Source organism: Capra hircus, chromosome 19 (assembly GCF_001704415.2).
Source record: "Capra hircus breed San Clemente chromosome 19, ASM170441v1, whole genome shotgun sequence".
Taxonomy (NCBI): domain Eukaryota; kingdom Metazoa; phylum Chordata; class Mammalia; order Artiodactyla; family Bovidae; genus Capra; species Capra hircus.
The window spans coordinates 33,503,074-33,528,100 of NC_030826.1; the positions used below are offsets into that span (position 1 = coordinate 33,503,074).

General features: G+C 43.6%; 1 protein-coding gene across 3 annotated transcripts in view; it reads left to right on the forward strand.

Annotated features, from left to right (window-relative positions):
- Nucleotides 1-25,027, forward strand: part of ULK2 (unc-51 like autophagy activating kinase 2) — a 55,207-nt gene that overhangs the window by 24,986 nt on the left and 5,194 nt on the right. For 2 of the 3 annotated variants that reach the window (XM_018064729.1, XM_018064730.1), the window contains exons 13-24: nt 2,857-3,025; nt 9,564-9,624; nt 11,804-11,941; nt 12,925-13,070; nt 14,718-14,798; nt 16,788-17,074; nt 17,931-18,118; nt 18,524-18,627; nt 21,034-21,183; nt 22,335-22,543; nt 24,290-24,468; nt 24,846-24,964. In XM_018064729.1, the coding sequence (XP_017920218.1) occupies nt 2,857-3,025; nt 9,564-9,624; nt 11,804-11,941; nt 12,925-13,070; nt 14,718-14,798; nt 16,788-17,074; nt 17,931-18,118; nt 18,524-18,627; nt 21,034-21,183; nt 22,335-22,543; nt 24,290-24,468; nt 24,846-24,964 (1,831 nt within the window). The remainder of the gene's footprint in view (nt 1-2,856; nt 3,026-9,563; nt 9,625-11,803; nt 11,942-12,924; nt 13,071-14,717; nt 14,799-16,787; nt 17,075-17,930; nt 18,119-18,523; nt 18,628-21,033; nt 21,184-22,334; nt 22,544-24,289; nt 24,469-24,845; nt 24,965-25,027) is intronic. The other variant, XM_018064731.1, reaches the window with a different exon arrangement.

Genomic DNA, 25,027 nt, shown 5'->3' on the forward strand with positions numbered 1-25,027 from the left:
GCCACATATGTTTGTTAGAATTAAATGAATTGCAGATTTAACTCAATAGTCTCCCTGGCCACATGTCACATGTTTATAGCCAGCTATAACTGATGGCCGCCGCCCTGTACAGAGCTGAACCCTCTGGCGTTGCAGGAAGCGCTATGGGACAGACTCCTCTCATGGCCCAGTCTGAGGGTACAGAGAAGAACAAGGTGATGTGCTGGGGGTGGCGAGTGGAGCTGGGGTGGGGCAGTCTTCATCCTGGCAGAATCTGGGCTACGAGCAGAGCAGGCTGTGTGTGCTGAGCCATTTGAGTGGCTTTCAGTGGAGAGTGACCTGATCCACTGTGTGTTTTAGCAAATAAATTCCTCTGTAAGCAGGTAGGGGATTGGATGGAAGATCAGAGGAGAGGCCTCTCTCCTAGAGCAAAGAGAACAGCCTGTGACCATGGCACTGTTTTTGGTTTGTTTTGGGGTTTGCTTTGTTTGCCTTCGAGAATGAGGGACTGAACTAAGTCAGCAGTAGGAAAGAGGAGGACAAGGGGCCAGAAAGAGCAGGATGAGGAGTCTGCAGTGCTTAGAGATTGCTTGAATTTGGGACCTAAGGAAGAGGGTCTCGATGGGCCCTGAGTGGTGTGAGTTGATGGAGCCGCTTAGTGGGGGAGCACAAGGATGATGCACTGTGATGTGCAGGCCCAGGGGCAGGTCTGAGCTCGGGAGTCAGCACTCTGCAGGGGTAGTTGATGTAGGAAGGTGACAGTGGGCCCCAGGTGGGTATAAACTGTGAGGGTTGGAGGCCAGGGTGGCACTGGGGAAACTCATACTCCACCGGTCTCGTTAGAGGGGCACAAGAGACTGAGAAGTAGAAGGGGAAGCAGAGAGCAGGGTCCCTGAATGGAGGGCTGGGGGCCCAGTGTCTGGGAAGCAGAGTCCAGTACCTGAAGGAGTATCAGAGGGTCCACAGACCTGGCAGTGGAATCACTGGGAAGCTTAGTAAAGGCATTTCATCGGAGGGTTGAAGGCAGAAAGAGGCTTATGGTGAGTTAAGTGATACTTTTGGGGAAGGATATGGCAACCCACTCCAGTACTTTTGCCTGGAAAATCCCATGGACAGAGGCGCCTGGTAGGCTACAGTCCATGGGGTCGCAAAGAGTCCGACACGACTGAGCGATTTCCCTTTCACTTTTCACTTTCATGCATTGGAGAAAGAAATGGCAACCCGCTCCAGTGTTCTTGTCTGGAGAATCCCGGGGACGGAGGAGCCTGGTGGGCTGCCATCTTTGGGGTCACACAGAGTCGGACACAACTGAAGTGACTTAGCAGCAGCAGCAAGTGATACTTTGGAGGTGAGGAATTTGAGTCAGTGAAAACTAAAATTTCAAGAAACATTGTTAAGTGAAGAAGGGAGATAAGGTGGTAATTGAGAATTATATTGATTTGAGATGTGAAGAAATTAAACATGTTTGTGTGCAGAGGGGAAAGCAGAGGGGAGTTGAACAGGGTCCTTGAAGAGGGAAGAGAATTAGTGGAAGATGACCTTTGAACCTGAGAAGCGTCTCGTCTGCCCAGGTGGCTGTGGATGAAGGTAATTTTGTAAATAGCAAAGGGAGACATTGAGAGAGTCCCTGCCTGGGGAGCAAGAGCGCGGGGAAGAATTGGTGGAATTAGGTGCTTGGAACCCGGCCCACCTCACCTGTTCTCTCTTCTGAGTTTTGTTTGTTTATGTATGAAATGGATTTCAGAATAGGGCTGGAGTTAGAGAATACACGGAAAGCTCTTAACAGGGCCCAGTGCCAAGCTCAGTGCTGAGCCCGTGGTGAGTGCTCTGTAATGTTACTCCCTCCAGCTTCCACTCTGTTTATAACCTTGAAGCATAAGTGCTCTTCAAAAAGCGATAAGGAGAATTTATATCATGTGTATGTCACACACACACCCAGAGAAGTGATAAGGAGATTTGAGACTGGTTTCACTGTGCAGTGACAGTCAAAGGAATAGTAGCGGTTTAAAACTGGGCTTTACAGAGCATTTTGTAGTATTTTTCTTAAATAGAAACAAAGGTTAAACAGGGTAATGGGGACCTAACACAGTAAGTTATGAAGTTCATTGTTTTAGGAGACTGTTGTATGATGAAGATATTCAATTAAGGTTGTGACTACTGTCCTTGAACTAGGCAAGTGCCAAGAGGTATATAGCTACTTAGGCCCAAGGATCTATTCAATATATTCATATGCTTTTCTTCCCTTATGGTCCTATCTTCCACAAATCCCCTATGGTTCTGTCTTCCACAAATCAACTCCTTCCCCTGACAAAAAAGAAAAAAGGAACACACCCACACCTGTAAGGCTTTCTAAATCTTTCTTTCTGGAAGTGTCAGTAATTCCCTGTGCTTATACACAGTTATCCTTACTGATTTAGTTACTTTTCTGTATAACATAGTCTCTTGCTTTCCCTTTTATGATATTTCTTCATTGGAGATTGAAAACTGTGTGCAGAATGTCATTCAAGTCCCTGGAGATTTTGTTTTGGTCATTAGGTAAGCAGGTATTGAGTATCTGCTTTGCTAGGCCATGAGCTGAAGCGGGGATGGGACATGATACAGATTCACAGCAGACCTTTCAGGGGAGGCAGACGTGTGCACATGAGAAGAGGTGTGATGTGTTTTAAGTGTCACTTTTGGGAAACATTTTAGACGGTGTTATGCAAACACGCCTTAAACTGTGCTTCTTCAAGGGAAAGGTTTTCCAAAGAGATTTTTAAAATCTTCAGTGGAATTGAACTCTGTGCCACTTTCATGAAAAAAATATTCCTTAGTCTAATGGCTGTTCTGACTTGCATTTTATTGAGGCCACTTTTAATTTTATGTTGTTAATTTTAGTCCCTTCCAGATATGCAGCATATTCAGGAAGAAAACTTATCCTCCCCACCATTGGGTCCTCCCAACTATCTCCAGGTGTCCAAAGATTCTGCCAGTACTAGTAGCAAGAACTCTTCTTGTGACACGGATGACTTTGTTTTGGTTCCACACATCTCGTCAGACCACTCATGTGAGAATCTTTTCTGCTTGTACACATTGTATTTCTGAATTTATTAGACTAGCGTTTTTTAACCTTTATGTCACGCTCTTGTGTGTAGGACACCTTTCCAAATGGACATTTTATTTAGTTGATGGAATTCCCAGAACTATATGCCTACGTTCCTGTGACAGTAACCTTGGATTCTGAAGGTAGATGAAAACTTTGCAGGAAATGACCTCAAATTCTGTTTGTATCCAAACAGAAAGGAGTAGAGAAGCCAGCAGAATGAGATAAATTAAATTTAAGGAAAGGATCTAAAGGAAGACCTCTTTTGGAAAAAATCTGAAAGTCAAAGGGTCTTCCAAACAGTCTGGCTTTGCTTCAGGAGATGCTGGCCAGAGTTCAGGAATGAGCTTCATAAACACACAGGAAGGATGTTTTATAAAGGAAGCAGAATCCAGGCTGCCTGAATCCAAGCCAGGATTCTGTGGAGTAGTGCAGGGCACTGGGAGACCTACGAGAAGAGAAGTTAGATAAAACAGAAGGAACCAGGGCTTGGTTGCAGAGGAGTAGGGTCAGAAGAGCTGGAAACTTGAAGACTTTAATGATTGAATAGTATCAGGTTGACTGTGTGCATATGTAGGAAGCTGGAGAAGTCGGTGTCAAGAGGTCTCAGGATGTTTGTCAAATTCATATTTAATAGCTGCTTACATTAGCCCTTTGCTAGCTGTCATGAAGGCTGTGACCTCAGACCAGACACACTTTAGGGCTGCTTGGCTGGGGCAGGGGAATCTCGCACAGCATGTAATAGCAGGTGGCAGGTTCTGACCAGAGCACTGAGAGCTGGGAGTTGCCTTTAAAAATCATCCTGTGTGGTAGTTTTATCCTACTGAAAAAGTAATGAAAGTTTTAAATTGTGAAATATTACAAACCACATAATACAGCAGATACTCAAATTGTCCACCATGCTAATTTTATTTATGTCACCATTTTGCCATGGATGTTTTAGATGTCTTTTTAAAGGTATACAATGCTGTAGGTACAGCCAGAGCACCTGGCCTCATTCTAAATATTCTTGATTTATATTATAATTCTAATATGCTTGTATCTAAAAAAAATAGTATTTTGGTGATATTACAGTTTTAAGTAAATGTTACATAGAATATTTGTTTCTGTGGTTTGCTTTTTTATTCCTATTTTTGATGTGTATCTACATATATAGCTAGGTGTGTATCTAGTTCATTTTAACTTACGAATTTTATATTGATAGTACAACTGAACCATAGTTTATCCATCTCCCTACTGATTGTGACTTGGATCATTTCCATCTTTTTACTGTTAGAATGTGTGGTAACAGATGTCCATGTGCCAAACTTTCCTCCAGGTAGCTGTAGACATGTACAACTTCAGCTCTGTAAAATGTTGGTACAAGCAAGTTGTAGCCTATAGCCACTAGCAGCAGTGTCCTATCATGCTGCCCCAGTAGTACCATGATGCCTTCTAGAGATTTTCATTATTTTTTCCATATTTAACTTTACCTGGAACTAATTTGTGTAGATGATAAGGATTCTATCAGTTACCCCAGGATTATTTATCAAATGTTCTGTCCTTTCCTCACTGATATGCAATCCCAGACTTGCCCTATCAGGCTTATACAAAGGATTTGTTTCATTGTGTGTGTGTGATATGGGTCAGAGGTGAAGGTGAGGGGGCACCCAAGAATTCTGTGGAATCACCCAGGCTATTCTCAGCCCCTTTCCCCCCATGTAGTTTAATTTTGACTTGAAAATGCTACAGAAAAGCCATTTGGGGAATTTGATTGGAATTGTGTTGTGTTGTATTTTGTGTTGAATTGTATTGTGTTCAGTGACAGGATCTTTACAGTGTAGAGTGTAGGAGGGTTCCTTTCTCCCACACCCTCTCCAGCATTTATGATGTGTAGTCTTTGTGATAGGAGCGTTTCAGACTGGCGTGAGGTGATTACCTCATTGTCGTTTTGATTTGCATTTCTCTGATACTTAGCCACGTTGAGCACCTTTTCATGTACCTGTTGGCCACCTGTATGTCTTCTTTGAAACCTCTGTCTTTTACGTGTGCAAACATTGGTGTTAAAAGTGATTATTGATGATATACCTGGATTAGTGCCTACCACATTCTTTACTGTTTTCTATTGTTGTCCTTGATCTGCCTTCCTGTTTATCTTCTACTCTTTTTCTACCTTTTGTGGTTTTAATTGACCATTTACTAAGGTTCTATTTTCTTTCCTTTCTTGGCATATCAGTTATACTTCTTTTTTATTTTTTTTGAGTGGTTGGTTTGTCTTAGATTTGCAGTATATATGTGTAACTAATCCAAGTCCATTTTGAAATATACCATACCATTCATGAATATTGTGGGTATCTTATAATAAAAAAATAACCCTAATTCCTTCCTCCCTGTATCTTTGTTGTCATTAATTGCACTTATATATAAGCATACACAAGCATATATATATATACACACACACACATATAGGGCATGGAGGGAAGCACACATAACTGAGTACATCGTTGCTGTTGAACAAACTGTTACCTGTTAGATCAGTTAAGAATAATCAAAACAAAAGTTTTCGTTTTACTTTCACTTATTCCTTCTTTGGTGCTCTTCCTTACTTTGTGTAGGTTCTGTTTTCTGATCTATATTATTTTTCTTCTAAAGAACTTCGTGCAAGGCAGATCTACTGGCAACAAGTCCCCTCAATTTTTGCTTGTCTGAGAGTCTTTATTTCTCCTTCATTTTGGAGAATAATTTTGCAGGATATGAAATCCTAAGTTGGTAGTTTATTTCTCTCAACACCTTAAGTATTAGATTCCACTCTTTCAGTTTGTGAGGTTTCGGAGAAGTCTGTGTAGTTCTATCTGTATTTCTCTGTAGGTGTTTCTCTCCTCTGGCTTCTTTCAGAATTTTTTCTTTATTTTTGATTTTCTAGAATTTGCAAATGACATGCCAGTGTGTAGTTGTTTGGGGCATTTACCCTGCTGAGTGTTCTCTGAGCTGCCTGGATCTGGGGCTCGATGACTGACATTAATCTGGGGAAATTCTCATTGTTTCAGATAGTTCCTTCTGTTCCTCTCTCTCTTCTCCTTCTGGAATCACCATTCTGCACATTACACCTTTTGTAGTTGTCCCACAGACCTTAGATTTTCTGTTCTTTTTTTTTTTTCTCCAAGTCTTTATTTTTTGGTTTTCAAGGATTTTGTTGAAATAATCCTCTGGCTCAGAGATCCTTTCCTCAAACATGCCCAGTCTACTAATAAGCCTCACAGAGATGTTCTTCATTCCTGTTACAGTGTTTTTTATCTCTAGCATTTCTTCTTGGTTCTTTCTTAGGATTTCCATCTCTGCTTATATTCGCCATGTGTTCTTGTGTGCTGTCTGCTTTTTCCATCAGAGCCCTTAGTATATTAATCATTTGGAGAAGGAAATGGCAGCCCACTCCAGTATTCTTGCCAGGGAAATGCCACGGACAGAGGAATCTGGTGGGCCACAGTGCCTATGGTCACAAAGAGTCAGACACGACTGAGAGCACACACATGTGATAATCATCATTGTTTTAAATTCCAGATCTGGGAGTCCCAGCATCCCCACTGTGTCTGGTTCTGATGCTCTGCCTCTTCAGAGTGGGTTTTTTTTTTGCCTTTGATGTGCCTTGTACTTGTGTCTAGATAGCTGCATCTGACTATCGAGGGCTGAGGTGGGGTAGGTAAGTGCTGTCCACAGGCCATTAGAGCTGTGGTCTTTAATGATGTGGTGAGGAGGAGGCAGCCCTGTTGTTAAGGCTCTGCCTTTCATGGAGCATAGCATCGGACATGACTGAGTGACTTTCACACACTTTCATGGAGCCTGAGCGTTTGGTCTGTGAACTTCAGAGCTATTTCACATTTCTTCTCTTGTCTGAAGTGGGACAGGGTGGCTGGAGGGGCCTGGAGTTGGGGGTTCCCCATCTCCAGGTCACTGAGGCTCTGAGTTCAGCCCCAGTTGGTGAACTCGGGTTAGTACGTGTCCCTTGAGGACTGGCCTTGTTCCACAGAAGCCCCCTCCCCCACTCCAGGCAGGAAAGTGTCTTTCTCCACATTTACTGTGGCAGTCGGCCTGGGCTCCCAGAGGTCAGTCTGACAGCCCTGTGCTCCTCCTATGACCTTGGCTCCCTGGAGTTTTCAGCTTTCAGAGCTGTCTGCCCTGAGGGTCCAGCAAGTTGTCAGTTCTCACTCAGGTGTTCCTGCCCTGGCTCTGGTTTCCACAGTCTTTTCGGTTGATGAGTCCCTTCTCAGTGAAGCTAGTCCTCTCTGTGTTTGCCTGTTTCTGCAGTCTTGGGGACATCTCTTCGCCCAGGGTCCTCCCGTCTCCTCTAGAGCCAAAAAGAGTCTTCACTTGTCAGGATGGAAGGGTGACTTCCAAGCTCCTTACATGTGAAATCAGGAGCTGAAGGTCTCTGAAGGAAACATTTAAAACATCTGTACAACTTAAACAGTACTAATGTAACACATACCTGAGCATACTCCTGATTTTCTTAACCTTCTTTGTCTGATTTTGCATCTTTTTGTTGTATTGCTCTACTTTTAGGAAACTTTCCTTAATGTTCTCTTATCGATGAAAAGTTAATAAGGACTGTTCTGCTTGTTACAGGTCAAAGCACAGTTATATTGGGGCGGTACATCAAATGACATGTTGCTAGCTACACAATCCACGTCTACATGTAAAAAGCCAGTGGTGGGTGGTTGTGATGACCCCTTACAAGATTAAGAGGGAAGGTTATTTCCTAAGGAGGTCTGGTTAATGCAGGTGCAAAATACCAACTAAAAGGAAGGGAGGAGACCCAAATGAGCAGAGAGGACGTTTGTTTAATTTTCTCTTGCCTTGCCATAAATATGAATTTTATTTCATTAATCTTCTATTGGGTTTTTCACTTATTATGCTCTCATCTTTTCAGTTTTTAGAAGTTCTTTTTATCTCCCTCTCAGTGTTGTTATTCTTATTTCAAGATGCACTGTTTTATCTCTGAATGCACTTAATTATATACATTTTTAAACTTTTCCCTGTAAAACGTTTAGTTCCTCTTTTCCTCCAGTCTGTGTTAGAATCTAGTTTTCATTTAGATTCTTTCTTTGAATGTTTGGTGATGGTCATGTGCTCATAATTTAGAATTAGCAATTAAGATGTTATTTGAAAGCTTCGTGTGTGGCGGATCTTATGGACAGTGAGTCTACACTGGGTCATCAGCCTGAGTCATTGTCTCAGACAGCTTCCTTTTTGAGGGGCTGCTCAAATCCCTCAAAGACTCAGCTGTTAGGGATGTTCAATTAAATTTCCAAGTTTAAAGTCACTTGAAAGGATTCCCCTCTGGTGGTTATGTTACCGAGCTGATACATGGTTAGGTTCCATCACTTCATTTTATTTTTGATTTCTAGGGATTGTTCTTTTCTTCTTAGTTTTGTTTCACAGTGATATATGATTCCAAACTCAAAGCTACAAAATGAAGAGGTGAACTCCAGCTTCTAACCTGTCCCCTCTGCCCTGTTTTCTCCATTACCCTTGGGCAACTGTTGCCTTTAAAACTGACTTCTTTGTGGCCCTCCCTTTATCCCCTTACCCTGACTTATTTTCCTGTTATACATCTTATCACTCCCTGCTACTGTTAACCCTTTTTCACTATTAGAGTGTAAGCTTCATGAGAGCAGGGGCAAAAATAAATGTATTGATATTCCTCAGTTCCATGTAGGGCCGTTCAAAGGGAGGTCTGTGATTATTTTTTTTCCTTTTTGAGTATTTTGAGGTTACCATAGTTTATTTTATTTTTTAAAATTTATATTATTAGTCAACACTGCTATTTCACATCAGCACATATGAATTACACCTTTGCAGCCATGTAAAGGTCACACAGGGCAGTGTGATCTGATGGGTGTAGAGGTGGTAAGGGATGAGAGACCCTGTGTTCTGAGCTGCACTCTGTTCCCATAGATGGGTGATGTCTGAGCATGAAGACTGCCTGTGGCATCTGTGTCCAAGAGGTCCAGCTTCATGACATCTTGTTCAGCCACCCATGCAAGACCCAGGAGAGTGTCATGCAGGAGTGGGGATGCTCCATACTCTGGACTCGGGGTGCAGGCAGCTGTACTAGAAGGTGACACACATGTTCTTAAGTCACCACACTCTGCAAAGTAGTTCAGTAAAGCCCACGGTGTCTATGGCAAATTGGGGTTAGGAGAACACCACCCAAATCCTTTGTCAGTGACATGTGAAATGGAACATGGTAAAAACAGTAGCACAGATTTTGCACGTATTAAATGGTGGAGAAATACATACTTGTGGCAATAAGCATGACAGTTTACCTTGAAAAAACGTGATGTTGGCAGCCTGTGCGTTCAGCTGGGTGCAGTTCCCTACTAGCTTATTGTTGCAAAATCACAACATAAGCAAATGGTAAATTTGTATTGTGATCAATTGTCTCCTAATAGTCAAGTTGGAACAATAAATACTTTTAAGCAGGTGGTTTAGCAAAACTGACTGTGTTTTTCTCTTTTTCCTTCAGATGATATGCCAGTGGGAACTGCTGGCAGACGTACTTCTAATGAGTTCTTGGTGTTTGGAGGGTATGTTTGCATGTGTTTCACTAAACATTTTTTCATATTTTTTTTGTGTGTGAGTAAAGTTACAGAACTCTATATTCTTGATTCTAAAATTTATTTTGTTTCATAACGGTTTCTTTCTTTAAACATTTTTTAAAATTGTAGTAAAAAAAATATGAGAATTTGCTGTCTTAACCATTTTTCAGCTTGAGTTCAAAAACAGCATTAAGTATATTCACAGTGTTTTACAATAGGTCTCCATATATGGTCTCCACACGGATGATGGTTATACATTATGTTGTTGCATTTAGATCTTTAATCTGTTTTTAGGTGGTTTTTGTATGTGGCATAAGAGAAGGGTCCAGTTTCAGTTTTGTTAATTGAAATATATATTATTTAAATTAAAAAATCTGAAATAAAATAAATTAATTAAATTAAAAAATTGAAATATATGTTATTTAAATAAAAATATTGTTAATATATGGAAAATACAACTGATTTTTCTGTGTGTTGATTTTATATCCTGCAACTTAGCTGAGTTTACTAGTTCTGACGTCTTTTTTTCCCTTTGCATGTAAAATCTTTAGTTTTCTACATGTAGGATCATGCTGTCTGTGAAGAGATAATTTTATTTCTTCTTTCCAGTTTGAATGTCTTTTATTTTCTTGCCTAATTGCTCTGGCTTGGAATTCTACAATGAATAGAATTGTTGAGAGAGGCCATTCTTAATTCATCCCTGGTCACAGAGGAAAGGCTTTCTGTCTTTCACCATTTAATATGTTGTTAGCTGTGGGCTTTTCATATATACCTTTATTGTTGTTGAGGTAATTTCCTTCTATTCCTATTTAGTAGTTTTTGTCATGAAAGGGTGTTGGATGTTGACAAATGCTTCATCAGTTGTGATGATTGGGCGGTTTTTGTCCTTCGTTCTGTTAATTATGGTGTACTGTAAATCCTGTTTGGTCATTGTGTTTGATCCTTTTGATGTGATCTTGAATTTGGTTTGCTAGTATTTTGTTGAGGATTTTCACTTCAAATTTCATCAGGGATATTCTGTAGTTTTCTTTTCCTATAATGTCTGTGTCTGGCTTTTGTACTAGGATAATGCTGAACTCATGGGATGAGTTTGGAAGTGTTCTCCCCTCTTCAATTTTTGGAAGAGTTTGAGTGTTGTGTGGTAAGTCTTTAACTGATAGAATCCACCAGTGAAGCCATATGGTCCTAGATTTTTCTCTTTGGGGAGGTTTTCAGTTAGTGGTTCAGTCTCGTTTCTAGTAATAGGTCTCCAGGTTTTCTTTCTTCGTGATCCAGTCTTGGTAGGTTGTGTATTTATAGGATTTATCTGTATATTCAAAGTGGCATTAGTTAGGACCTTTCTTATATTTACGATTTTGAGTCTTTTCTCATTTATCCTTAGTTAATATCACCAAGGGTTTATCAGTTTCATTGATTTTTTATTTAAATAACTAAATATATCATCTCTTTATCTCTAATACTGTAACTAGGCAAAAGTGGGAGATTTTTTGGCTTTTTCAGAATTAAGGAAAGGCAAAAGAATGAAATTACTCATTCTTTCTTAAGGCCTAGTGTCACCCCCGATGTTTTAAGATATGTTGTAGATTGAATTGAAAGTCATGTAAGGACATGCCATATCTGAGTTTGTGAAAAGCAAGGAAAGAAACCAGCTGTGCTGCACAGTGTGGATCTCACATGAGTTGTGTGCTGGAGTCACACAGTATGTTTTAGTCTTCATGGAAGTCCCAGTTCCTGAGAACGCTTACTACACTCATAACTTTTGTAAACATTCCAGGCATCTCTGCTCTTGAATTTCCTGTTCTTTTACCCAGCATAGTTTCCTAGAAGTATTTTTCCTCTTGATCACATAAGGAATAAGTCACAGAATGTAAGCAGATGAAGCTGCATTGTGCTGGCCGTGGGCCCTTCCTGTTGCTGTAGAGGGGTGTGTAGCCCCTTCTTGTTGCAAGTCTTCCTCCTCAGTGTGTGTGTGCAAACCAGGAGACTTCTTGAAATGACAGATGTGATATTTTCGGCTATATATGTGTATTTAAGATCATTTCTTATTCGCATTCAGATGTGATCACTTGGCTTCTTCTAGAACTTTCTCTCAGTATCACCAGTGGGTCAAGTGAAAGGAGAGTGGTTTCACTGGATTTCTTTCCTTTTCCATGACTCGTGTCTGCAGGCAGTGCCAGCCCTCCATGTCCCCACACAGCGCAGCTGCCCCCATTCCCGTCCCCACACAGGTGAGGAACTACCAGCGCATAGAGCAGAACCTCACCTCCACTGCTGGCTCCAGCACAAATCTACATGGCTCTCCACGGTAGGTGGGCACTCGCCCCTTTCCCAGTTTCTCTACCTGTCTTTTAAAGTCCTTGTTGTTATTGAAGTTTTGTTGCTTTCCATAGCTGACTACTCTCTTACATGGATGTGTGCTGGAGGTGTACAAAATTGAATAATCATGAATGATTTTGTAGTGGATCCATTTAAATGATGTTTAAGCTTGGCTGGGTAATTCATGTAGTGTGATACAGTGCTAGTGGTAAAGAACCCACCTGCCAATGCAGGGGGAAAAGGAAATGGCAACCCACTCCAGTACTCTTGCCTAGAGAATCCTGTGGACAGAGGAGCAGCCTGGTGGGCTGCTGTCCATGGGGTCACACAGAGTCAGACACAACTGAAGTGACTTAGCATGCATACATGCATTGGAGAAGGGAATGGCAACCCACTCCAGTATTCTTGTCTGGAGAATCCCAGGGACAGAGGAGCCTGGTGGGCTGCTGTCTATGGGGTTGCACAGAGTCAGACACGACTGAAGTGACTTAGCAGCAGCAGCAGCCAGTGCAGGAGTCAAAAGATGTGGGTTTGATCCCTGGGTCAGGAAGATCCCCTGAGAAGGGCATAGCAACCCACTGTAGTATTCTTGCCTGGAAAATCACATGGACAGAGAACCCTGGCTGGCTACAGTCCTTGGGGTCGCAAAAGCTACTGAAATGACTTAGCATGCATGCACACGTGCATGATACATTCATATTTGAATTAAGGAACTCTGGAAGGATACATTAGAAATGAACATAGCAGTAACCTTTTGAGTAGGACTGAGGAAGTGTTGGAAATTAAGTAGAGGGATCCAAGGTGCGAGGGAGACCTTACTCTAGTTTCACACACTTGATGTCTGTTCCATACAACTTGCTCCATACTTTAAAAAATCTACTGCATGGCATACTGTTTGGAAGCTTTAGGAAAAAAAGAAGGAAATAAAGTCCTGGAAGCTGCCAGCGAGGGAGTAATTGTATTTCTCCCCAGATCTGCAGTGGTACGAAGGTCTAACACCAGCCCTCTGGGCTTCCTCCGTCCGGGATCTTGCTCCCCAGCGCCGGCAGATGCGGTTCCGGCCATAGGACGAAGACTCTCCACTGGCTCTTCCAGGCCTTACTCACCTTCCCCTCTGGGTAAGGAGAATACGTGGCAGTTGTTTCCCTCCTTTTTGATGATGACACCTGTGACACGACCTTCCCTTAGGAGCCCAGCTCTTGGTGGCCTTGAGTCCCAGCTGATAAGGAGCCATGTCCCTCCCTCCAACCTTCCACTGCTCCGACTCCTTCTTGAGGGTCTGTAAATCCATTCAGAGCACTGTTGGAAATATGATAGTATCCATGGGTCTTATGGATAAAAAGCATCTCTAAACACAAAATCAGATACCCTATAATGCCTGCCCTGCTTTGGGGCTAGGATTTAAGAGGGTTACAAGGCAGTGGTGTACATAACTGTGCCAGGCTGTGTCCACCAGAGACCTCCTGCTGCAGGGGGCAGGGGCGGTAGCTCCTCCTACCTCTCCCGGTCACCATGTACAGCAGCAGGGGGAGCTCTGAAACCACCCCCATGGCACCCTGGGAGGCCACAGAACAGCAAATCTCAACCCAACAGAAAGACCCCAAACCACATTTTCAGGAAAACTGAGAGACAGAGAAAATATTCCAACTTGAGAACACACATCGGAGAGGCCAGAGCAACTGGGATTGCAATCTGAGAGAGACAGCCACTCAGCAGAAATGTTGGGGGAGCAGGACAGGGAGGGCCAGCATACACAGACACTTCCAAGAAGAGGGCCGGCACCCCCCATTACAGCTGCCGGAGGAAACTGAGAGGGCAGGGGGAGACGCCTTAGCAGAGGGAGAGTGAAAGACTACGGCAGCGCCCAGGTGCCCCAGTCACAGAACACGACCCCAGTGACACTTTGTCAATAGGTTACATCACCACCCGCCCTGTTGCAATGATTTTGAAAGTATTTTTAGCTGAAAAATGTTCTTCAAACAAAACCGTGGACCTTCCTCATCCCCTCTGTAACCCTTAGGCTGTCCTGGTTCTAGGGGCAAGGCCCAGCCGCACTTAAGTCAGTGCCTCTTCTTTTTGGTGGACACGTGTCTCTCGTCTACTGAAGCTCCCTGAAGCCTTCCCCAGCTCTCCCTCTGGTTAGTTTGGCTCCCCAGAGGTAGATGCAGAGAACGTTCTAGAGAGCGCCTGGGAAGACCCTGCTGGAGATCAGGAAGGAAGCAGGGGTGGCAGGTGCCCTTCAGACCACCTATCGGCCTGACCCCCAAGGGTGAGGGAGGGAGGAGGAGTGGGCAGGAGTTCTGATGGTAGTGAGTCCTGAGAAGATGTCACCCAGGCTGAAGGAGCCTCCCCAGGCACCATGCCATCCAGATCTGTGACCCATGCCGTCACAGTTGGGACAGCATGAGAGTGACCTTGGCAGGAACATGGTGGGTAGAGGGCCAGCCACTGGGCCCCAGCAGCTCCATGGGCTGGATGCTTGGGACCAGCTTTTCACATTCTCTGTCATGAAGGCATGCCCTGTGGCATCGAGGGTGTGTGCCTGGCTCTCTCCCCGGACTCTGCTCTCCAGGCAGGCTCTGTAGGGCTCGATTCTTAGTGAGCCCAGTACCCAGCATGTGGGCCACTTAGCATGCACAAGCTGAACTACATCTTTGCTAATTAAATTCTGTCAGCTGTAATATACAGCATGTGCACCTGTTGCCTGTTCCATCCTTTACTAGTTCTGAGCCATTTCTCCATCCTTTCCCCTTTCCTTCTCTCAGTGGGCACCATTCCTGAGCAGTTCCGTCAGTGCTGCTGCGGGCATCTTCAGGGCCACGAATCCAGGAGTAGGAACTCGTCAGGTAGGCGATGTCCACACAGTGTTCATAGTTTAAGTCCCGTCGTGAGTGAATTCAAGTTAGATTTTTCCAGTCTTAGCAAACCAATAGAATTTATATGAGATATTTTCTGTGCTGTCCTGTCTTGGTCTAATGTCCTCTAGTGCATCATTGCTGATTGGTTGTCTCCTGGGTATATGATTCTTTCATGAAGTCAAGTCTTAGGAATTAATGACTTGGCTAAATTCTGGTTGTCATACAGACAATGAAAATCAATCTAGAAAATGAAATTTCATTACTTTGATTAATATTGGTTTTAATAAGAGCTACCAGTTAGCATCATATAAAAAAGAAATGTGGGTGTTTATTTGCTTTATTATATAAAATATATATGTCCGAAAAGATATGTGTAAATCACACTCTGATAAATCAAATCTTACACATGCATTTGAGGCACTGGGCAGTTAAAGGAATGCTCCATTATTTAGAAAAGAACTCTTTTCTTGGTTTAGTGTTACAGATTTTATGTTCCCTTAAAAAGAATACCTTTGAATCAGTTCTAATGAGGTGGAGGAAACTGGAGCCAATTATACAGAGTGAAGTAAGCCAGAAAGAAAAACACCAATACAGTATACTAACACATATATATGGAATTTAGAAAGATGGTAACAATAACCTTGTATGCGAGACAGCAGAAGAGACACAGATGTATAGAACAGTCTTTGGACTCTGTGGGAGAGGGAGAGGGTGGGATGATTTGGGAGAATGGCATTGAAACGTATAATATCATATAAGAAACGAATCGCCAGTCTAGGTTCGATGCAGGATATAGGATGCTTGGGGCTGGTGCACTGGGATGACCCAGAGGGATGGTATGGGGAGGGAGGTGGGAGGGAGGTTCAGGATTGGGAACACATGTACACCCATGGCATATTCATGTTGATGTATGGCAAAACCAATACAGTATTGTAAAGTTAAAAAAAAAAAAAAATAGAGCTCAAATAACTTTCTCCAGATCATAACATTTTGTCACTGTTTATTGGTACATATGTATATGTCTACACACATGTATGGCAGAATGCAGGTCTGAAAACTAAAATACTAGATTTAGGATGAGATTAAGCTAAGAGTGGTCAGCAGCAGTATCTCATATTTACTGGTGTCTGTTCGGGGGAAGATAATGGTTATCTGCCACCAAGAAGGTTTGTATGTCTTCAATGTTGTTGGTGGTGGTTTGGCTTGCAAGAAGCTCCAAGGAATTTGTAACTGGAGCTCCCAGCTTATGGATATTAGGTCAGTAGCAGCAGGGTTGGGAGGGGAGTTCCCAGGTCATAGCCAACCATTCTTCGAGACCTGTCTCCCAGTGTTCCCCTCAGAGGCAGGAAGTCTGTCTATGAGTATTCTCTTTGTAGAGAAGATGGATATTTTAGGTTTCAAATGAATTTCATGAAACTGACAAATATCCATATGCTTGTTATTTTTAGACAAAAAAGACAATCCAGGAAAAGTATATTATCTTTCTAGTTTTCTTGCCAACATTCTTTTCTTGAATAAGGAGTTTTTTTCTAGTTAGCTTGAGTTTCTTTTAGTTGCTACATGAGAAGAGAGAATAATTTCATTGATAAGACACATGTGTGTCTTCACATAAAGAGTAGAAACCATCTTGTTCAGTATAGATTTGTGTTGTCTGCATTAGCTTTAGCCGTTTACTCTTTAATTTTCTTCGTTGGTGATTAGACATTACATTAATTGAGTTATATGCTTGCTGTTGATAAAAACAGCTGATAGACAAGTCATTAACTTCTGTCTCCTGGGACACCAACAGCAACGCCCTTGTCACTGTTTTGTAAAGGAGCCAAAAAATTGTGTCTTGCCAGGTAAACAAATTTTAGAATATCTCATGGAAAACAAGACATTTGTTAGAATTCTCATTTGAGAGGTGTCTTCTTGACTCCCCGTTTCTGCTCTGTGCTTGTTCTGTTTGGGTTAACGTTGCCTCTGTGTCCTTGGCAGGTTCTCCCGTACCGCAGGCCCAGTCACCACAGCCTGTCCTGTTGGGCGCTAGACTGCAGAGCGCCCCCACCCTCACCGACATCTACCAGAACAAGCAGAAGCTCAGAAAACAGCACTCTGACCCCGTGTGCCCATCCCAGGCCGGGGCTGGCTACAGCTGCTCCCCTCAGCCCAGCCGGCCTGGCAGTCTTGGGACCTCCCCGCCCAAGCACACCGGGTCCTCCCCGCGGAGCTCAGACTGGTTCTTCAGAACTCCGTTACCAACCATCATTGGCTCTCCTACTAAGGTGTGTTTATTCAGCCCTTATGTAGATGTTATGACTTTGCTAAATGAACATTTCTTAACTGGGGCACTGTGTTCTGGATGGTCAGTTGGATCCAGTAGCAGACCACAAGAGAAATTAAAATAGGGAAGTTGATTACTCCCAGGTCCCAGGAGAAGCACCCAGGGGCCACACAGGGAAGTTGAGTCAGAGCTCAGACAAAGACAGGGCCTGAGCATACACCGCTATTACGTCTGCAGGTAGAGTGCTGTGGGGTTCTGGCCTAAGGCTGGATGGGTCATTCCAAACCAAAGAGCAGGGTCTGGTAAGTTCTATGAAGGTCTTGTCTTAAGGGGTGCATAGTGGGAGGGCCCCAGGAGACGGGAAGGTCACCAGGCCTGTCAGGGAAGTCTGATCCGGAACTTACTCACTCTTGACTCTGTGGGCTGCTGTCTAGGGTGTGCGCTTGTACAGGGAGCTAGTGTCAATGGAAGGTCCCTGCAGTCGGCTTAGCAGTAGCTTAACTGAGCTCTCAGGAGTAGAAAGCTAGGTCATGAGCTAGTCTAACAGATACTTGTGGAAAGCATTCAGGGGGAGAACAACTACAGTTAATCAGCACCTGCCGTGTGCTAGGCAGAGTGTAAGTCCTTTACTTGCTGCATGCTTTACATTCATTATCCTGTTTACCCTGAAGAAAGGAAGCAGGCTTAGTGTAAATGAACTGGTCAGGGTCACAGAGACTGGATGTAGAGGAGCCAGATTTGAATCCAGGCCCTCCACAGTCCGGGGTCTCTGCTTCAGCCTCTGCACCACGAGCCTGGCGACTCTGAATGGAATTACTCCATATGTTGGAGTAATTCACTTATGTGTTTTTCTTTAGACCACGGCTCCTTTCAAAATTCCCAAAACGCAAGCATCTTCCAACCTGCTCGCCTTAGCCACTCGTCACGGGCCTTCCGAGGGGCAGCCGAAAGACGGGAACAACCCAAGGAAATGCACTCACTGTGTCCTGGTACAAGGAGGGGAGAGGCAGAAGTCCGAGCATCAGGTCAAGGCAGCGTTTGGCAGGTAAACAAGGCCGTTTCCTTCCAGCCTCAAACTTGAAGACTGTAGCAGTGCCTCTGTTTCTACCATAAAACAACTGGACCAAACTAGCAGCTGCTCTATGCCAGCGGTTAGTGATACTGTGTACAGTTAGCCACTCTGTGTAAATGTAGCTTCTCAGAAAACCAGGATGCTTCCTGCACCTGTGTGAATCATAGCTCATCCTAAGTTTCCTGAGGGGTCTGTTTCTACCTTCTGTTTTTCTGGTTATGAAGTTAATCTCTGCCTTGAATTGTTTGGTCTCTATTTTTGTCTCCTTGTTCTTTGACTTCCCATTAACCCTTTTATGGCTTGGCTTAAGTCACCCTTGTTATTGATATGTCTGGATTTTTTAAAAGTATACATTTACATTATTATTTTTCTTTTTAGGTCCGTCAGTACTGGGAAATTATCAGATCAACAAGTAAAAACACCTTTTGGTGGACATCAGGGCAGCACAGACAGTTTAAATACAGAACGACCAATGGATACAGGTGAGAAAAATCTGGTTTCCTTTAGGCACATGATTTCTTAGTTTCCTCTTGCTGCTGTGACAGATTACCACAAGTATATTAGTTTACGGTTCTCAAGGTCTCACTGGGCTGAAGTTAGGGTGTGGGCAGGGCTGTGTTCACTCTGGAAGCTCTGGGGAGACTGTATTCCTTGCCTTTCCAGCTTCTAGGGATCACCTGCTCCCCTTGGCTCACGTGCTCCCCTTCCATCTAGAAAGCCAGCCATGGCCAGTCTAGACTCAGACCTTCTGCTTGCTTGTTAGCCATTTGAAGGCCCCTTGTGATTGCATTGGACCCACTGGATAATCTCTTTAAGGCCGGCTGATTAGCAACCCTAGTTCCATCTGCAACTTTAATTCCTCTTTGCCATGTAATGTAGGTATTTACAGGTTCCCAGGGTCAGAACGTGAGCGTCTCTGGCTTGGCTGTGGGGGTAACATTCTGCCTGTCTACTCCTATTGATTGTTCATGAACCTGCTGACCCACGTCTCTTCATCCAGCCTCTGTCATGTCATCTCATCTGATTTCTTAGGAGCCTGCCAAGACAGCGACTTGTGCAGTGTCTGGATGATAAGCAACTCGTGAGTTAGAAGGAGTTCTGACCAAGATTGTTTTTTATCAGTAGGATAACACTGGCCAAAGTTACCTTAAACACATACGTGTTCTTCAGCATTTCTTATGTAGCTGGCCTATCCTCTAGAGAGCCATGGGTCACTGAGATTCCTGGCTCTTTCAGTTGTTCCGGAGACCTTTATGTCCATGGACCCACACCAAGATTACTTTGGGCTGCTTGTCAAAAAAATGAAATCAAAGGGCTGGTCCATGCCCTAAACCAGACTTGTTCAGTTGAGCTTTCTGGAAATGGATTTTAGGAATCTGTGTCTCTAGCAAACTCCCATGTGATTATTATGCACACTTAAATTTGAGAATCGCTGTTGTAACCTTTGTTCTTATTTTCTCTATAATTCTTTTATTGACTCTCCCATGACTCTCCAAAGCAGGGAATGTCTAGACCAGTAAATATCTTGAGTGTGGTTTGCAGTTTCTGTACAATAGGACTTCACTTTTCACTCCACTCTCATCTGGCATGGTTTCTAAAGAGGAGTCTGATGTAAGTCTTACCCTTGTTCATCTGATGTAATAGATGAGATGTTCTCTCCCCACCCCATCCCCCCGCACCCCCCCCACAGTTTGACTTTTTTCAGGAATTTTTGTTTGATTCTCTGCTGTTTGAATATGAAGTACCTAGGTATAGATTTTTTTTTTTTTTTAATTCTAACCACTTGGTGTTCTTGAGGCTTCCTGGATCTGTGGTTTTGATTCTGCATTTGTTTGGGAAATTACTTGGTCTTTACTATTGATACTTCAAGTATTTCTTTCGTTTCTTTCTTTCTTCTTCTGATATTCCCATTGCATATATATTATTCCTTTGTGGTTGTCCCACAGTTCTTGGACATTCTGGGGCTTTTGTTTTTGGTTCTTCTTTCTCTTTGCTTTCCAGTTTTGGAAGTTCCTACTGACATACCTTCAGGCTAGCTGATTCTTTTCTACACCATGTCCTGTCTGTTGATGAGCTCATCAGATACATTACTCATTTCTCTTCTCTGCCACGTCCTATCTGTTGATGAGCTTGCCTTTTAATTTTTTGTTGAAAGCCAGACATGATATACTATATATAAAGAATAAAGTCAAATAGTATGAGGTCTTTTTTTTTTTTTTTTTGCCACGAGTGAGGCTGTGTGTAGGGTTTGCTGTAGCTGTAGGTAGCAGGGTAAACTTTTCTTTGGAGTCTTTGCTTTTGTCTCCCTTTTCTTGGAGTCTCCCTAAATACTCCTATCTCATGCCTAACTCTGCATTTTCTTCTAAGAAACTATAAGCTATAAGACAGCTTAGCTCTTAAGTTTCTCCACATCCTCACCACCATTTGTTATTTGTGGTTTTTTGAGGATGACCGTCCTGACAGGTATGAGGTGGTGTCTCACTGTGATTTTTCCTTGCATTTCCCTGATGATTAGTGATGTTGAACATCTTTTCATGTACCTATTGACCATGTTGTTTTGAAAAGTAACTTCTCAGGTCCTCTGCCCATTTTTTAATCAGGTTTTTTTCCTCACATTTTTATTTTCAGTTCTTAGTTTCAACATTTTCAAATTATTCTCAGCTGTGACTGCAGTTCACGTATTTTAGAAGTGCACAGAAAACTGACTTCCATTCACACCTGTGAAGAGATTGCTGTAAAATATTTTTCATGGAGCTCTAAATTGAATTCTCTGTTTTTAAGAGTAATAAATGCTTATTGTAAAAAAACAAAAATCTAATGTAACAGTGAAGTCTCCCTGTAACCCTGCCCTCTGGAAAATAGCACGCGTGGTGAACTTCTTCTTTCAGCCCCTGCAGGAGCCTGTGGTGTTGCCCTGGCCCCCCCTATAGGAGCAGCAGCAAGTTCTAGGGCTGTGATGTTCACAGTGGGGTCTCCCCCACACAGGGCCGCAGCCACCACGTGTGCCCACATGGGCCTTCGGATAAGAACCACCTCAGGTGAGGATTGACTTAGTTCTGCCTTGGGCTCTTGTTTGGGGCGCAAGTTCTGAAAATGCCTTCATGGTGTGATATAATTTCCAGTGAAGTGGAGATAACAATCTTCTTTACCTTAAAGGGTTATAAAAAGTAAATGAGGGGACTTCCCTGGTGGCCCAGTAGTTCAGACTCCACCGTCCACTCTAGAGAGCACCAGTTCCATCCCTGGTCAGGGACCTAAGGTCCCTCATACCACGCAGAGCGGCTGAAGAAAAGAGAGAAAGAAAATACCTATTAACTATGCCTATTATACCTATTAACTAAGCCAACATTTAAATAGTATAACCCAGTGCTGTGGAGGCTTAGTGGGAACTGTGTGCTCACTTTTGGCTGCTTTAGAAAACAGCATGATGATTCTTAGAGCTGTAGAAGCCTGTATAGTAATATTTGACTTGTGATAACTGCATTCTGTTTATAAGACCACTCACAGCAAAATGGTCTTATAAAGTATTTATCACACATAAATAACTCACAAGAAGGCGAGATCTCATCACAGTGTTGTTTGTGGTATTAGAAATCAGGACTGGTATAAGTGCCTCCAGACCAGCACTCGGGTAGAGTTTTAGTGATGTACCACCTATGGCTGAGTTTTCTCACCTGAGGACTGTGGTGCAGCAGGGGAGAAAAGCGTATGCTGCTGCTAAATCACTTCAGTCGTGTCTGACTCTGTGCCATCCCACAGACGGCAGCCCTCCAGGCTCCCCCGTCCCTGGGATTCTCCAGGCAAGTACACTGGAGTGGGTTTCCATTTCCTTCTCCAATGCATAAAAGTGAAAAGTGAAAGTGAAGTCACTCAGTTGTGTCCGACTCTTAGCGACCCCGTGGACTGCAACCTACCAGGCTCCTCCGTCCATGGGATTTTCCAGGCAAGAGTACTGGAGTGGGGTGCCATCGCCTTCTCTGAGGCGTATGCTAGAGTTTGTCTAAAACAGTTTAAAAGCAGCTGTGATGAGTCTGTGAAGGATGCCTATAGCTGAGGAATGAAGGTGAGCATGGGAAGACAGCCTGTTCTTGGGCTGGGATGGGAGCGGGGTTTCTCTTACCGGTTGCCATACTGCCTGGTGATCACTGGGTGCTGATCACTGAGCGCCGTCCATGTCCTCTCTCCACAGGGGGCTCTAGCAGCTCCGGGGGCTCTCTGTGCTCCATCGGTGGCCGCGTATGTGGGGGCTCCCCGCCTGGGCTGTGCTCGGGGTCTCCCCCTCTGGGAGCAGAGGCAGCCCCCAGCCTGAGACATGTGCCTTGTGGTGCTTCACCCCCCAGCCTGGAGGGGCTCGTCACCTTTGAAGCCCCCGAACTGCCAGAGGAGACGCTGATGGAGGTGGGAAGAGACCCTATGATGTGTCCTTTAAGGCTACAGTGAGGGTAGAATTGATGATGAGAGGGCAGAATCCGAGAGCAAGTCCCAGTGGTTCTTCCCATGACCTTTTCTATCTGAAACCTTGGTGGTGTGTTTTTAGAATTATGTTGACAGTGACACTCATTCACAACAAGCTTTGGTTCATAGGAAGTGACACATACAGATTTTGTATTCTTAATTCTTTTATCTGAAGTTTACTTACTACTTGTGGTGGTGGTGATTTAGTTGCTAAGTTGTGTCTGACTCTTGAGAATCCATGGACTGTAACCTGCTAGGCGCCTCTGTCCATGGGACTCTCCAGGCCAGAATACTGGAGTGGGTTGCCATTCCTTTCTCCAGGAGATCTTCCCAACCCAGGGATCGAACCTAGGTCTCCTTTCTTTACTGATTGAGCTACAAGGGAAGCCCTTTTACTACTTATAGGACTTTTAAAACATAATCTTTTCCCTAAAACCAATTATTCTCAAAGCTTACCTTACCTTACAAGATAAAAATGATACACTTAAACTTAGGTTTTGAAAAAGTAAATTATAATGCCAACTGAGTCAGTAACTCTGAGAAATACAGCGTCCCAGCAGATTGGACAGTCACGTCCCTCCATGGAGCTGGTTCTCCAGGGAAAAACGGGTCATAATGTGCAGCGTGCTGAGCACACATCCAGAACAGAGGTTAATGTTACGATTCCAAAGTCTGTGCCAGCTAACTCTTCAGCGTCGACTCTAGGCCATCTTCCTGTGGACTGCATCTGACTTCAGTCAGTGCAGATCACCCTGCACTTCAAATGAAAATGACCCGTTCTCCAGACCATCGAAGGCACTAAGTGTCCATGCTGGACCCCTGGGATTTCTGTTGTGTGTGGAGGAGCATGAAGTATCTCACATAAAATTTATAAAACATTGCATGCAAAATCTTAGTAGTGATTCTGTGATAAGTTTAAGCTGTAATTTTGAAAATATGTATAATGTAAATTATGTTCCAGTAAGTGTTGGAACATACAGTCCAATCTGCTGTTGCAGAGCAGGGAGACTCTCAAAAGTTGGTTCGTTTATTCTCCTGTCTCAAGGACACTGGTTTTCATCCCTTTTAACCATGGAAGGAGAGTGAGAAACTTCGTTTTATTTGAGATTTCAAAATGCATTGCTAGCTAAAAACAAATCTCAAAACAGCATTAATTTTAGAATACCCATGTCTCTACCTCATTCTAACTAACTGAAAAGATCATGAAATTTTAAAGGTTTATTATTAGGAACCACTGCTAACTGAGGAACCACCAGAAATTTAAATAAAGTATCTCTGAAATTTTAAGCCAGTAGAATTCATGAGACTATCGAGAAGTGTGGTCTCATGTCCAGAATATGCTGAAATGCTTCTCTCTTAGTATCTGTTTGGTCATGTTTCTGTCCCATGTACATCGATTTAGTTCTGTGTTCCATTTTTTCCTGGTGAAAGCACAATGGCCTCATATCTTTGAGGCTGAATGTTGTGGCTGCTCTCGTACATGCCACAAAAACACATGACACGTCTTTGATTTCATTTGTATTTATCTTCTGACTAGTTTTCTGGAATTTAGAAATTTAAGCCTCCTTTGATCATTCTGATATTGATACATATAGAAAAATATTAGCAGTGGCCATGATTGGTATACAGAAATGAGTATGCACCTCTCCTTAACCTGCAAGTTTCTAAGACAAGTTGGCTTTGCCTTAGCAAGAACATGCAGACACCTTACGCCACCTGAACTCAATGCTGCTGTTCACGGAGTGTGTGCTGGACCTGACGGCTGTGCGCGGGGGGAGCCCAGAGCTCTGTGCATCCGCCGTCTCCGTGTACCAGATCCAGGAGAGTGCAGTGGTGGACCAGATCAGCCAGCTGAGCAAGGACTGGGGGTAGGTGGCCCCTGCTGTCCATCTTCTTCCTTCCTTCCTGCCCTCCATACACTGGTGTCCAAGCTGGAGGCCTCGCCACCCACTGCAGGTCACATCTGGTTAGTAAAAGTGTCAAGGAGTCTCTGAGTTATTTCAGTGCTCAATTTCACTGGTGAGCCAAGACCGGAGGTTCTGCAGCCTTGATTTTAAAGACACTTGATTATAAAGAGATGGTACTCTTATCTGAGTGTGCCCCTAATGTTAAAAGTACACTTTTTTCCACGTCAACCCTTCTCCTTTCAGGAGTCCTTTGTGCACTAAGAGTGTCAAGGTGGGTTGAGATGGGCCCTGGCCTGTTGGTTTGCAGGCTAACACTGTGCTTGCTGTCTCTGGGCCAGGCGGGTAGAGCAGCTGGTGTTGCACATGAAAGCTGCACAACTCCTGGCAGCCTCTCTGCATCTCGCCAAAGAGCAGATCAAGTCCGGGAAGCTGAGCCCGTCCTCGGGTGTGAAGCAAGGTAGGCTGGGGTATGATGAGCTCCTGGGGGCCCAGCAGTCCTCTCCCCTTGCACTGAGAAAGG